General features: G+C 41.3%; 1 protein-coding gene across 1 annotated transcript in view; it reads left to right on the top strand.

Moving 5' to 3' along the window:
* Positions 1 to 12,522, top strand: part of LOC109932639 (golgin subfamily B member 1-like) — an 81,549-nt gene that overhangs the window by 29,120 nt on the left and 39,907 nt on the right. Inside the window, exons 8-9 of the mRNA XM_048607204.1 lie at positions 9,146 to 9,268; positions 10,796 to 10,909. Coding sequence (XP_048463161.1) covers positions 9,146 to 9,268; positions 10,796 to 10,909 — 237 coding nt within the window. The remainder of the gene's footprint in view (positions 1 to 9,145; positions 9,269 to 10,795; positions 10,910 to 12,522) is intronic.

Below are 12,522 nucleotides of genomic sequence, written 5' to 3'. Positions count from 1 at the left end.
CCTCACCAAAGCCCTGTATAACTGCAGTAAGACATCCTTACTCCGATACTGAAATCCCCTCGCTGTGAAGGTCACCATGCCAATAGCTTTCCTCACTGCCTGCTGCACCTGCATGCCAACCTGTTCCACCATGGCACCCAGGTTTCATTGCACTTCCCCTTTTCCTAAACTGCCACCATTCTCATAATGATCTGCCTTCCTGTTTTTGCAACCAAAGTGGATAACCTCACATTTATCCACATTATATTGCATTTGCCAAGTAGTTGACCATCCAGCCAGTCCGTCCAAGTTACCCTGCAGCCTCTTAGCATCCTCCTCACAGCACACACTGCCACCCAGCTTAGTGTCATAGGTTGTAGGTGGTGGTGTTCCCACATTTATGCAAAGCTCATTCTTCTAGACAGTCATAGATTTGGTAAGTCTTGTCCAAGGACCCTTGGTGAATTCCTGCTGCTCTGATGGTTTATGAACTTATGTCCCCAGGGAGTTACCCTGTGCACCATCCCCTCATTTGCAGTCCCTAATGTTTAACATGTTTTTGGAAAGAGTACTTATATTTGTAATTACTGATTCCAAATAGCAACAGTTTTAATTTGTTTTGGAACTATCCAAAAGATATTTCTCAAGAAATTCACAAAATTTGAGGTACTGGCCCAGTAGTATTGGGAAGAAGGGAAGGGTGATGGGCTTCATGTGAGCTGTGCTGGGACCAGTGTCCTGGCAAATTGAATGATTAGCGCTGTAAAGAGGACTTTAAACTAATTAGAGTAGTGAAGGTTAGAGAGAAAGGAAATGTAGGCTGATGAAGCAACAGGATATAACAACAGTTTCAGGGCAGCTGTTTGGTTAATGATACCAAAGGTGTAATGGAAAGGGACTGTACAAACATGCAAAAACTGCAGGAAGTAGAGTCAAAAGGAGAAAAATGGTAAAAAGGCAAAATTAATTAATAGCATAAATACAAATCAGTGGATATGATCTTAGCCATTACAGAGGCATGGTTACAAGAAGATCAAAGGGAACTAAATAAACTATACAGTAAATGGCAGAACCCTTAAGAGTACTGATAGGCAGAGAGATCTGGATGTACAAGTACACAGGTCATTGAAAGTGGCAACGCAGGTGGAGAAGGTAGTCAACAAGGCATATGGCATGCTTTCCTTCAAGGTGGATAGCAAGAGCTTCGTTAAATATATAAAAGGGAACAGAGAAGCCAAAGTTATCAGAGGCCCTTTCAAGGCTTTTCCGAGGCTGGGAAATAGTATTGGGTGCAAAGAAATGCCAGTGGGGTCAACCAAATACTTTTCATCAGTCTTCCCAGTGAAAACTGCTAGGTGGGATACAAAATTGGCTTGGTTGTAAAAGACAGATGTTAATTGTGGAGAGTGGTGTTTTTCTGACTGGAGATCTGTGACCACCGGCATTCCAATAGGATCAGTGTTGGGACCTCTTTTGTGACATGTATAAATGATTTGCCTGATTAGTAAATTTACAGGCAACATGAAAATTGGTGGTGTTATAAATGGTGAGGAAGGTTGTCAAAGGATACAGCAGGATACAGATCGGTTGAAAAGTTGGACAGAGAAATGGCAGATGGAGTTTAATCCAGACAAGTGTGAAGTGATGCATTTTGGAAGGCCAAATGCAAGAGGAACATATACAGTAAGTGGCAAGACCCTTAGGAGCATTGATATACAGAGGGATCTTGGGGTTAAAGTCCATAGCTCCCTGAAAGTGGCAACACGGTGGATAAGGTGGTAAAGGGGCATACAGCGAGCTTGCCTTTATCAGTCGAGGCACTGAGTATGAAAGTTGGCAAGTCATGTTGCAACTGTAGAAAACTTTAGCTCAGCCACACTTGGATTATTGTGTGCTGTTCTGTCAGCTGCACCATTGAAAGGATTTGGAGACTTTGGAGAGAGCGCAAAAGAGGTTTTCCAGAATGTTGTCTGAATCAGAGCCTATTATCTAGAAGGACAATTTGGACAAACTTGGGTTGTTTTTACTAGAGCGTTGGAGACTGAGGAGCAACTCGATAGAAGTATTTAAAATTATGAGAGGCATGGATAGGGTGGATAGTTGGTGTTTTTTTCCCAGGGTAGAAACCAAGTCGTAAAGTCGTACAGGACGGAAACAGACCCTTTGGTTCAACCAGTCCATGCCAACCATAATCCCAAACTAAACTAGACCCACCTACCTGTGCTTGGCCCATACCCCTCAAAACATTTCTTATTATTGTACTTATCCAAATGTCTTTTAAATGTTGTAACTGTACCCGCATCCACCATTTTCTTTGGAAGTTCATTCCACACATGAACCACACTCTGTGTTAGCCACTCTGTCATTTTTAAATCTTTACTCTCTCACCTTAAAAAACAGACTTGAAATCCTCCATCAAATGGGAAAGATCTCTGCTGTTCATCTATCTATACCCATCATGATTTAAGTCAAATTGACTTTCTTTCCCGACAATATCCTGGTAAATCTTTTCTGAACCCTCTCCAATTTAATAATGTCCTTCCTATAACAGGGCAACCAGAACTGGTCACAGTACTCCAGGACAGGCCTCACCAGCATCTTGTACAGACTCAGTATGACTTCCCAACTCCTATACTCCTATACTCAAAGGACTGAGCAATGAAGGCAAACATGCTAAATGCCTTATAACCATCCTGTCTACAGTGATGCAAGCTTCAAAGAAGTATGTGCCTGAATCCCTCGGTCTCCCTGTTCTACAATACTACTCAAGGCCCTACTTTTAATTGTATAAGTCTTGCCCTTATTTGTTTTATCAAAATGCAATACCTCGCATTTATCCAAATTAAGCTCCATCTGCCACTCTTCAGCCCATTGACCCAATCGATCAAGATCTCTTCGTAATCTTAGATAACCTTCTTCACTGTCCACTATCCCACCAATTTTAGTGTCATCTACAAACTTACAAACCATGCCTCTATAGTGTCACCTAAATCATTTACATAAAGGACAAACAAAAGCAGACCCAGCATTGACCCCTGTGGAGCACCGGTGGTCACAGTCCTCCTAGCCCGAAAAACAACCTTCCACCACCACACTGTCTCCTGCCATTAAGCCAGTTTTGTATCCAGTTGACAAACTCAGCTTAATTCTCATGTGATCTAACTTTACTAACTAGTCTACCATGCGAAACCTTGTCAAAGGCTTTGTGAAAGTCCATGTAAACAATGTCTACTGCTCTGTTCACATCAATCTATTTGGTTACTTCCTCAGAAAACTCAATCAAATTATTGAGATAATTTCCCTCCCACAACACCCTATTGACGATCCCTAATTATTCCTTGTCTCTCCAAATGCATATAAATCCTATCTTTCAGATAGTATCTCACCTCATCTATAGTTATAGATGATACAAATATTTCTGAAAGGAACCCTGTAGTTTTCTCCCTAACTTCCTACAACGTTTTGTGGAGTGCCAAATGTCAAACACTAGGGGACATTGATTTAAAGGAGATGTACGAGGAAAGACTTTACACAGAGGATGCTAGGTGCCTGGAATATGCTGCCAGGGGAGGTGATAGAAGCAGATATGATAACAACGGTTAAGAGGCATTTAGACAGACACATGAACAGGCAGGGAATAGAGGGATATGGATTCTGTGCAAGCAGATGTGATTAGTTTTGAAAGGCATCATGACTGGCACAGACATGATGGGCCAGAGGACCTTTTCCTGTGCTCTACTGTTCTGTTCTACGTTCTAAGGCACTAATACCATTCCAAAATTACTACATAATCACAGACAATAGGTGGAGAGAAAGTATATATGATTAATAGCACTAGAGTAAATGTTCTAGGGAAACTAATGGGCAAAAGACTGTAAGTCCCTTGGACCTGATGAGATGCACATTAAGATATTCAAAGAAGTTGTTACAGTGGTAGTGGATGTACTGGTAGTAATCTTTCAAGAATCTTTAGATTCTTGAAAAATACCAGAGGATTGGTAAACTGCTAGTGTAATACCTTTACTTAAAAAGAGCAGGTGACAAAATACTGGTCATATAGGCCAGTTACCTGAAATACTGCTACTGGGAAAATATCAGAGCCTTATCACAAAAGATTGGGCAGTGGAGCATTTTGAAATGGATGAAACGTTCAAGCAGAGTCAGCATGATTTCGCAATGAGGAAATCATGCCTGACAAACTAATTAGAATTCTTTGAGGAAGTAACAAGAAGGATAGATAAAGACGTACCAGTGCTTGTAATGTATTTGGATTTTCAGAAAGCATTTGATAAAGTACCACATCATAGGCTACAGAATAAGCTAAGAGCCCATGTGTTGGAGGTAGAGTATCAGCTTGGATAGAGGATTGGCTAACTAATAGAGGTAGAGAATTGGGAAAAGGGGAACACTTCAGAATGACAATCTATAACTAGTGGTGTGCCAGAGGGATCTGCATTGGGGCTGCAATTATCTACAACAATTATTAATGACATGGATAAGCAAAGTGAATGTAAGTTAGAAGATAACACAGTGTGGAGCTGGAGGAACACTGTGGGCCAGGCAGCATCAAAGGAGCAGGAAAGTTGACGTTTCAAGTCAGGACCCTTCTTCGTTTTCTGAAGGTTCCAGCATCGGCAGTTCTTAATTTCTGTGAATGTAAGTTAGATAGTTTTGTGGATGACACAAAAGTAGGTAGGAATGCAAGTCATGCAGTCATAGAGCCAAACAGCACGGAAATAGACTCTTTGGTCCAATCAGTCCATGCCGAACATAATCCCAAACTAAACTAGTCCCACCTGCCTTCTCCTGGCCCATATTCCTCCAAACTTTTCCTATTCATGTACTTATCAAAGCGTCTTTTAAATGTTGTAGTTGTACATCCACCACTTCGCAGGAAGTTCATTCCACATGTGAACCACCTCTGTGTAAAACAATTGCCCTCCATGTCTTTTTTAAATCTCTTTCTTTTCACCTTAAGAATGTGCCTCCTCGTCTTGAAAACCTCCATCCTGTAGAAAAGTATCAAGGATGATGCAAAGCAACTACAGAGGAATTTAGACACGTTGAGTGAGTGGGCATAAACTTGTCAGATGGAATCTATGAGGAAGTATGGAGTTATGCACTTGAGCAGTAAGAACAGAAGGGCTGAATATTATTAAAGGGAGAAAGACTGCAGAAAGCTACAGCACAGAGGGATTTGGGAGTCCTTTAAATCTCAAAAAACTAGTATCAGGTTCTTCAGGTAATAAGGAAAGCAGACGGAATGTTGGCCTTTACTTCAAAGGTAATGGAGTATTAAGATAAGGAAATCTTGCAAAAACTGCACAATGCACTTGTCAGACCACACCTGGAATACGGTGAAGCTTTGTGGTCTGTATCTAAAGAAATGCATACTGTTATTTGAGCCTGTCCAGAGATGGTTCACTAGGCCATAAGATAGATACAGGGGCTCAATTAGGCCATTCAGCCCATCAAAGTCTGCTCTGCCATTTGATCATGGCTGATATGCTCCTCTCCCCTATTTTCCTGCTTTCTTTCCATAACCCTTCAACCCATTACCAATTAAAACTCTGTTTAACTCCTCCTTAAATTTACTCACTGTCCCAGCATCCACTGCACTTTGGGATAGCGAATTCCACAGATTCACAACCTTTTTGGGAGAAGTAGTTTCTTCTCAACTTTCCCCCTTATCCTAAGACTATGACCTCTTGTCCTAGAATGCCCCACAAGAGGAAACATCTGCTGCACATCTATTTTATCAACACCTTTCATCATCTTGAATACTTCAATTTGATTTCCCCTCATTCTTCTAAATTCCAGAGAGTATAGGCCTAAACTGCTCATTCTCTCCTCATACAAAAAACCTCTCATCTCTGGGATCAATCTAGTGAACCTCCTCTGAACTGCCTCCAATGCTACTACATCTTTCCTGAAATAAGGGAACCAAAACCGTGCACAATACTCCAAGTGCAGTCTCACCAATGCCTTGTATAGTTGCAACAATACTTCCTTAGATTCTATTCCTTTAGCAATAAAAGCCAACATTCCATTTAATTTCTTTAGTATCTGCTGTACCTGCATATTAGTTTTCTGTGACTCATGAATGAGGGCACTCAGATCCCTCTGCACTGGAGCACCCCAAAATCTCTTCCCATTTTTCTGACCAAAATGCATGACCTCACACTTATCCATGTTAAACTCCATCTGCCACATTTTGGCCCATTCTCCTAGCCTATCTATATCCATTTGTAAGGTTCTGTTTTGTCGTTGCAATTTACTGTTCCACCTATTTTTTGTGTCGTCCACAAATTTGACAATAGAGTCTTTATTCTTGTATCTAAGTCATTCATGTAGATTATAAATAGCTGGCACCCAAGGACCGAAGTTACTTCTTGCCATCCAGAAAAAAATCCATTTATCCTGACTTTGTCTTCTGTCCATCAGCCAGTCACCTATCTAAGGTAATAAATTAGCCATAATCCCATATGATCCAACCTTGTGAATTAACCTTTTGTGTGGCACCTTATCAAACGCCTTCTGGAAGTCCAGATTATATTACATCAACAGGATCCCCATTATCCACTTGCTTGTTACATCTTCGAAGAACTCCAGCAAATTAGTCAAACATGATTTGCCCTTCATAAAACCATGCTGACTCTGAAGGATAGCATTTTGACTATCCAAATGCCCTGATATTTCTTCCTTGATAATTGATTCTAACACTTTGCAATGGTACTAATTTCTTCTACTGTGAAAACTGAGGCAAAATATTGATTTAGCATTTCTGCCATTTCAGTGTTCCCTACTATTAATTCTCCGATTTCATCTTCCAAGGGACCATATTCACCTTCGCAACTCTCTTCCCTTTGATATACCTGTAAAAGCTTTTGCTGTACTTTTTGATATTTTGTGCTAGTTTTCTTTCATAATTTACCTTAGCTCTTTCTATTAATTTTTTAGTATCCCTTTGTTTCTGTTTGCAAGTTTCCCAATCCTTCTGCCTATCACTGGCCTTTGCAATATGGTATACCTTAGTTTTTGACTTTATATTGTCCGTAACCTCCTTGTTTAACCATGGATGTTTATTATCCCCCTTACTGTTTTTGTTCCTCACTGGGATACATTGTAGTTGTGAGGAATTGAGTAGTTCCTTAAACAACTGCCACTGCTGATCTGCTGTCTTATTTTTCAGCTTTCCTGCCCAATGTACTCAGGCCAAATCTGTCCTCGATCCTATGTAACTTCCTTTGTTTAATTCTAGAATACTACCGTGGGACTGCACTTTCTTATCCCCAAAATTGAATTTTGAATTCAATCATACTATGAACACTACTCCCTAGGGGATCCTATGATGTTATCAATTAATCTCTCCTCATTACACAATACCAAATCCAGAGTAGCCTACTCCCTGATTGGTTCCACAACATACTGCTCCAAGAAACAATCTCTAATGCATTCAATGAACTCTGCCTTCAGGCTACCCTTGCCAGTTTGATTCTTCCAATCACCCATGATTATTGCTGTATCTTTCTCGCAAGCCTCTAACATTTCCTGGTTTATACTGTGCCCCACTGTGGAACTACTGTTTGGGTACCTAAAGATTACTCCTGCCCAGTACTTCTTCCCTTTGCTATTTCTTATTTCAACCCAGACTGTTTCCACATCTTGATCTCCCACGCTTATGTCATTTCTCATTACAGCACTGATTGCTTCCATCAGCAGCAAAACTATACCACCTCCTTTTCCTTTCATTCTATCCCTCCAAAATGCTGAGCGCCCTTGGATATTCAATTCCCAGACCTGGTCTCCTTGTAACCATGTTTCAGTAATTACTACCCAATCATACCCTTTTGTTTCTGTTTGTGCCATTAACTCATTAATTTTGTTTCGAATGCTTCTTGCATTTAGATAGAAAGCTTTTAAATTTGTTCTACTGGTAAATTTCCCTACTCTTTTGTAAATCCTTGATGCATAGAGGCAATCACTTGTTCTGTCCCTCACCTTTATTGTCTGGTAACCATCCCCCCACTTTGTCAGCTTGCACTCTTACCTCCTCCTTTAATTTGGATTTTCTAATTTCCCCTACAACAGTAACCACCTCCCTGCACCAGCATTCAGTTTAAAGCCCAGTCTACAGCCCTAGTTATGCGATTTGCTAGGACTCCGGTCCGAGCACGATTCAGATGACGACCATCCCATCGTCACAAGTCCCTTCTTTCCCAGTACTGGTGCAAATGTTCCATGAATTCAAACCCATTTCTCCCACACCAATATTTAAGCCACGCATTTACCTGCTTAATCTTATTGACCCTGTACCAATTAGCTTGTTGCTCAGGTAGTAATCCAGCGATTATTCACTTTTTCGTTCTCCTTTTTAATTTGGCTCCTAGCTGTTCATACTTCCTTAGCAGAGCCTCTGTCCTAGTTTTATCTAGGTTGTGGGTACCTATGTAGACCACGACAACTGATCTTTGGTGACCAATCCTTGGCGTAAAGGGACTCTTTTATGTGGAAATGTTCTGTCGGTTGGGCCTGTGTTCATTGAAAGTTAGAAGAATATGAAGCAACTTTATTGAAAGTTAGAGTATTCTTAGGGGACAAGACAGGTTAGGTTAGGTGTGGGAAAGTTGATTCCCCTTGTGGGAGAGTCTCGGACTGGAGGGAATAAATCTCAAAATAAGGCATCACACTTGGAAAGATAAAAAGGAATTCCTTCTCTCAGAGGATTGTGAATTTGAGGAACTGTTTACCCCAGAGGGCTATAGAGACTGAGTTGTCAAGTATATTCAAAGCTGAGAAAGATTTTTAGGTAAAGGAGTAAGAGAATCAAGAGTTATTTGGAAAAGGCAAGAAAATGCAGTTGAGGATTATCAGATCAGCCATGATCTCATTGATGGGCTGAATGGCCTACTTCTGCTCCTTTGTCTTATGATCTTATTATCTTAAGTTAGTGGTGAGGTACACAGTAAGATGCTTTTCCTTTGTGAAGCTGGTTGCAGAGTTTGCAACTGTGGTAGCAATTACTTGTATCAGAATTAACTGTGGATCTGCCCCTTGAAGATATTTACTCGTTAGTAGTGGGAAGTGCAATCAGCCTCGCTCTTCCACTAACAGCAATAATCCCATTATCTATGTCACCTTGTCATTGGTGGAATCTTTGTTTCAGATTCGTGTGTTTCAAGAAATAATTCAAGCAAAGGAAAACAAACTTGCTGAGCAAGCACAGAAGCATGAGCAAGAACTCTTCATTCTGGCCTCAAAATTAGATGCTAGTGCCGATTTTGAACAGGTTAACTTTTTATGATAACTATATTTGAACTAAGACTGTTATATGTGTAATAAAAGAATTTGACAAATTGATATTCACTATCAAAAATACAAAGCAGATTTTGTGTGAAAGATTCCATGAATACTGCTGAAGCTCCATTGAAGTAAATTGCAGCTACAAATTGTTCAGAACTGTGTAATGTTCATTTGAAAATAACTTCTATCTTGTAGATTTATTTACTTGTGTTTTTAACACTGGACAGTGAAGAAGAGTCATACCAGATTCAAAGCATTAACACTCTCTCCACAGATGCTGCAGAGCTGCTGAATTTCTCCAGCATTTTCTGTGTTTAGTTCAGATTTCCAACAGCCACAGTATTTTGTTTTTATTGAAGATTTAGAGATTTTATGCAGTATTGTTTATTTACAATATTTACAATGTTCTTTGTGTATGAATTCTGGTACTTGCATGGGACATTTAATATATATTTTTGATGATTAAACCATCAAGTATCCTTAAGTTATGAATTACGCTCAATGCTAGTAAGCATATTCTTAGCCTGTTAAGTTGACATTCCTTTGTGTGCAATTTTACAACTACATCAGGTGATTTTAAAATAACTATTTTCTAAAGGAAATCTGAAGCACATAGGGACTTAGGAGTCTTTGTTCAGGATAAACTTAAGGTTAACATGTAGGTTCAGTTCGCAGTTAGGAAGATAAATGCAATCTTAGCATTCATTTCAAGACGGGTAGAATACAAGAGCAGAGATAAACAGCCTCAGCAGTAGAAGTCTCTGGCCAGACTGCATTTGGAATATTGTGTGCAGTTTTGAGCCCTGGATCTAAGGAAGGATGTGCTGGCATTGGAGGGGCTCCAGAAGAGGTTTACAAGATGATCCTGGTGATGAAGAACTTGTCATATGGGGAGCAGTTGAGGACTCTGGGTCTGTACTCAGTACAGTTTAGTAGAATAAGGGGTGATCTCATTGAAAATTACAGAATACCGAGAGACCTGGATAGACTGGACATGCAGAAGATGTAGTAGGAGATAGTAGGACCTGAACGCACAGCTTCAGTGTGAGGGGATGACCCTTCAGAACTGAGATGAGGAGGAATTTCTTCAGCCAGAGTGTGGTGAATTTGTGGAACCCATTACCATTCATTCAGTCTATCTAAGACAGAGGTAGATAGGTTTTTGATTAGTAAGGGAATCAAAGGTTACAGGGAGAAGGCATGAGAACGAGTTTGAGAAAACTATCAACCATTACTAAGTGATAGAGCACACCCGATGGGCCAGATTGCCTAATTCTGCTCCAATTCATATGCTCCTATGGTCTTAATATAGACAATGGAATGTCATGGGTGAACAAACCTTTTATTTCTTAGGATCATTAATAGCAATTTTTAGCATAAAAATAAAGTCAGATGGGGACCTACTCATTGGAGTGTTCTGACTATAAATGTTGGTACTGGCACAAGGTTTTTATGATGCATTACAATTTTTTATAGTATTGGGGATGATTTTTCACTTAATTGATTCCTTCAGTTGTTGAAAGCCCTCAAACAAAAACTTCATGAAAAGGAGGAAGTACTAATGGGAAGGACACAAGTTGTGGATGTGCTGCAGAAAGAACTTGATGGGAGAGACCATAAGATACAGGTGAGGACAGAGGTTCCTGCTGCTCTGTAAATTGACAATAAAGATCTCTGCAGTTGACCAGCTGAAAGACTTCATTTCAGCCTTTAGCAATATAATTTAAAGTGACATATGTGGAATGTTACTATGTAACGAGCTTCTTTTGGGGGAAAAAAAAAGTGCCCTGTCAACGCGCTTAGTTATCTATTTTCACTTGAATTTTTTTTAAACAGCTAACAATAGAACTCATTACATGGACACTTTTAATGAGGATTTCCCAGATGAATAAATCCCAGTGGTACTGTAATTCCAGGTTTTGAACACGAAGTGGCACTGTAGATTGTTGTACTATACCACTATGTTTTCGGAACACGTGCTGAAGAGCACCTGGTGACATTTATCAGTAGATAAAAAAAAGTCTTCTATGCCTATGATGTAACTGAATCTCTATTTATAATAGTGCTGTTCAGTTTCCTTTTCATTAGTTCAGGTGCACATTTGTTCTTTCAATTGTTGAACATGTCAACTGCCCCTCGTCCTCACGTACCACCCCACCAACCTCCGGATCCAACGCATCATCCTCCGACACTTCCGCCATCTGCAATCCGACCCCACCACCAAAGACATCTTTCCCTCCCCACCCTTATCTGCTTTCCGGAGGGACAACTCTCTCCGTGACTCCCTTGTCCGCTCCACACTCCCCTCCAGCTCCACCGCACCCGGCACTTTTCCCTGCAACCGCAGGAAGTGCTACACCTGCCCCCATACCTCCTCCCTCACCCCCATCCCAGGCCCCAAGAAGACTTTCCACATCAAGCAGATGTTCACCTGCACATCTGCCAATGTGGTATACTGCATCCGCTGTACCCGGTGTGGCTTCCTCTACATCGGGGAAACCAAGCGGAGACTCGGGGACCGCTTTGCAGAACACCTACGCTCGGTTCGCAACAAACAACTGCACCTCCCAGTCGCGAACCATTTCAACTCCCCCTCCCATTCCTCAGACGCCATGTCCATCCTGGGCCTCCTGCAGTGCCACAACGATGCCACCCGAAGGTTGCAGGAACAGCAACTCATATTCCGCTTGGGAACCCTGCAGCCCAATGGTATCAATGTGGATTTCACAAGTTTCAAAATCTCCCCTCCCCCAACCGCATCCCAAAACCAGTCCAGCTCGTCCCTGCCTCCCTAACCTGTTCTTCCTCCCACCTATCCCCTCCTCCCACCTCAAGCCGCACCTCCATCTCCTACCGACCAACCTCATCCCGCCCCCTTGACCTGTCCGTCCTCCCTGGACTGACCTATCCCCTTCCTAACTCCCTACCTACACTCACTTTTACTGGCTCCATCCCCGCCTCTTCAACCTGTTTGTTTCCTCTCCACCTATCCTCTCCTCTATCCCTCTTCTATCCGCCTCCCACTCTCGCCCTATTTATTTCAGAACCCCCTTCCCCTCCCCCTTTTCTGATGAAGGGTCTAGGCCCGAAACGTCAGCCTCTCTGCTCCTATGATGCTGCTTGGCCTGCTGTGTTCATCCAGCCCTGCACCTTGTTGTCTCAACTGCTGTTTTGTCTGTTTGCTTATCATTCATATCATGTATTCTATATTGCTATTAAAGAAGTCGGACATTTTGTATT

This window comes from Rhincodon typus, chromosome 17, assembly GCF_021869965.1.
Source record: "Rhincodon typus isolate 14 chromosome 17, sRhiTyp1.1, whole genome shotgun sequence".
Taxonomy (NCBI): domain Eukaryota; kingdom Metazoa; phylum Chordata; class Chondrichthyes; order Orectolobiformes; family Rhincodontidae; genus Rhincodon; species Rhincodon typus.
The sequence above is the reverse complement of the archived record's forward strand: the minus strand, read 5'-3'. Positions and strand labels throughout refer to the sequence as shown.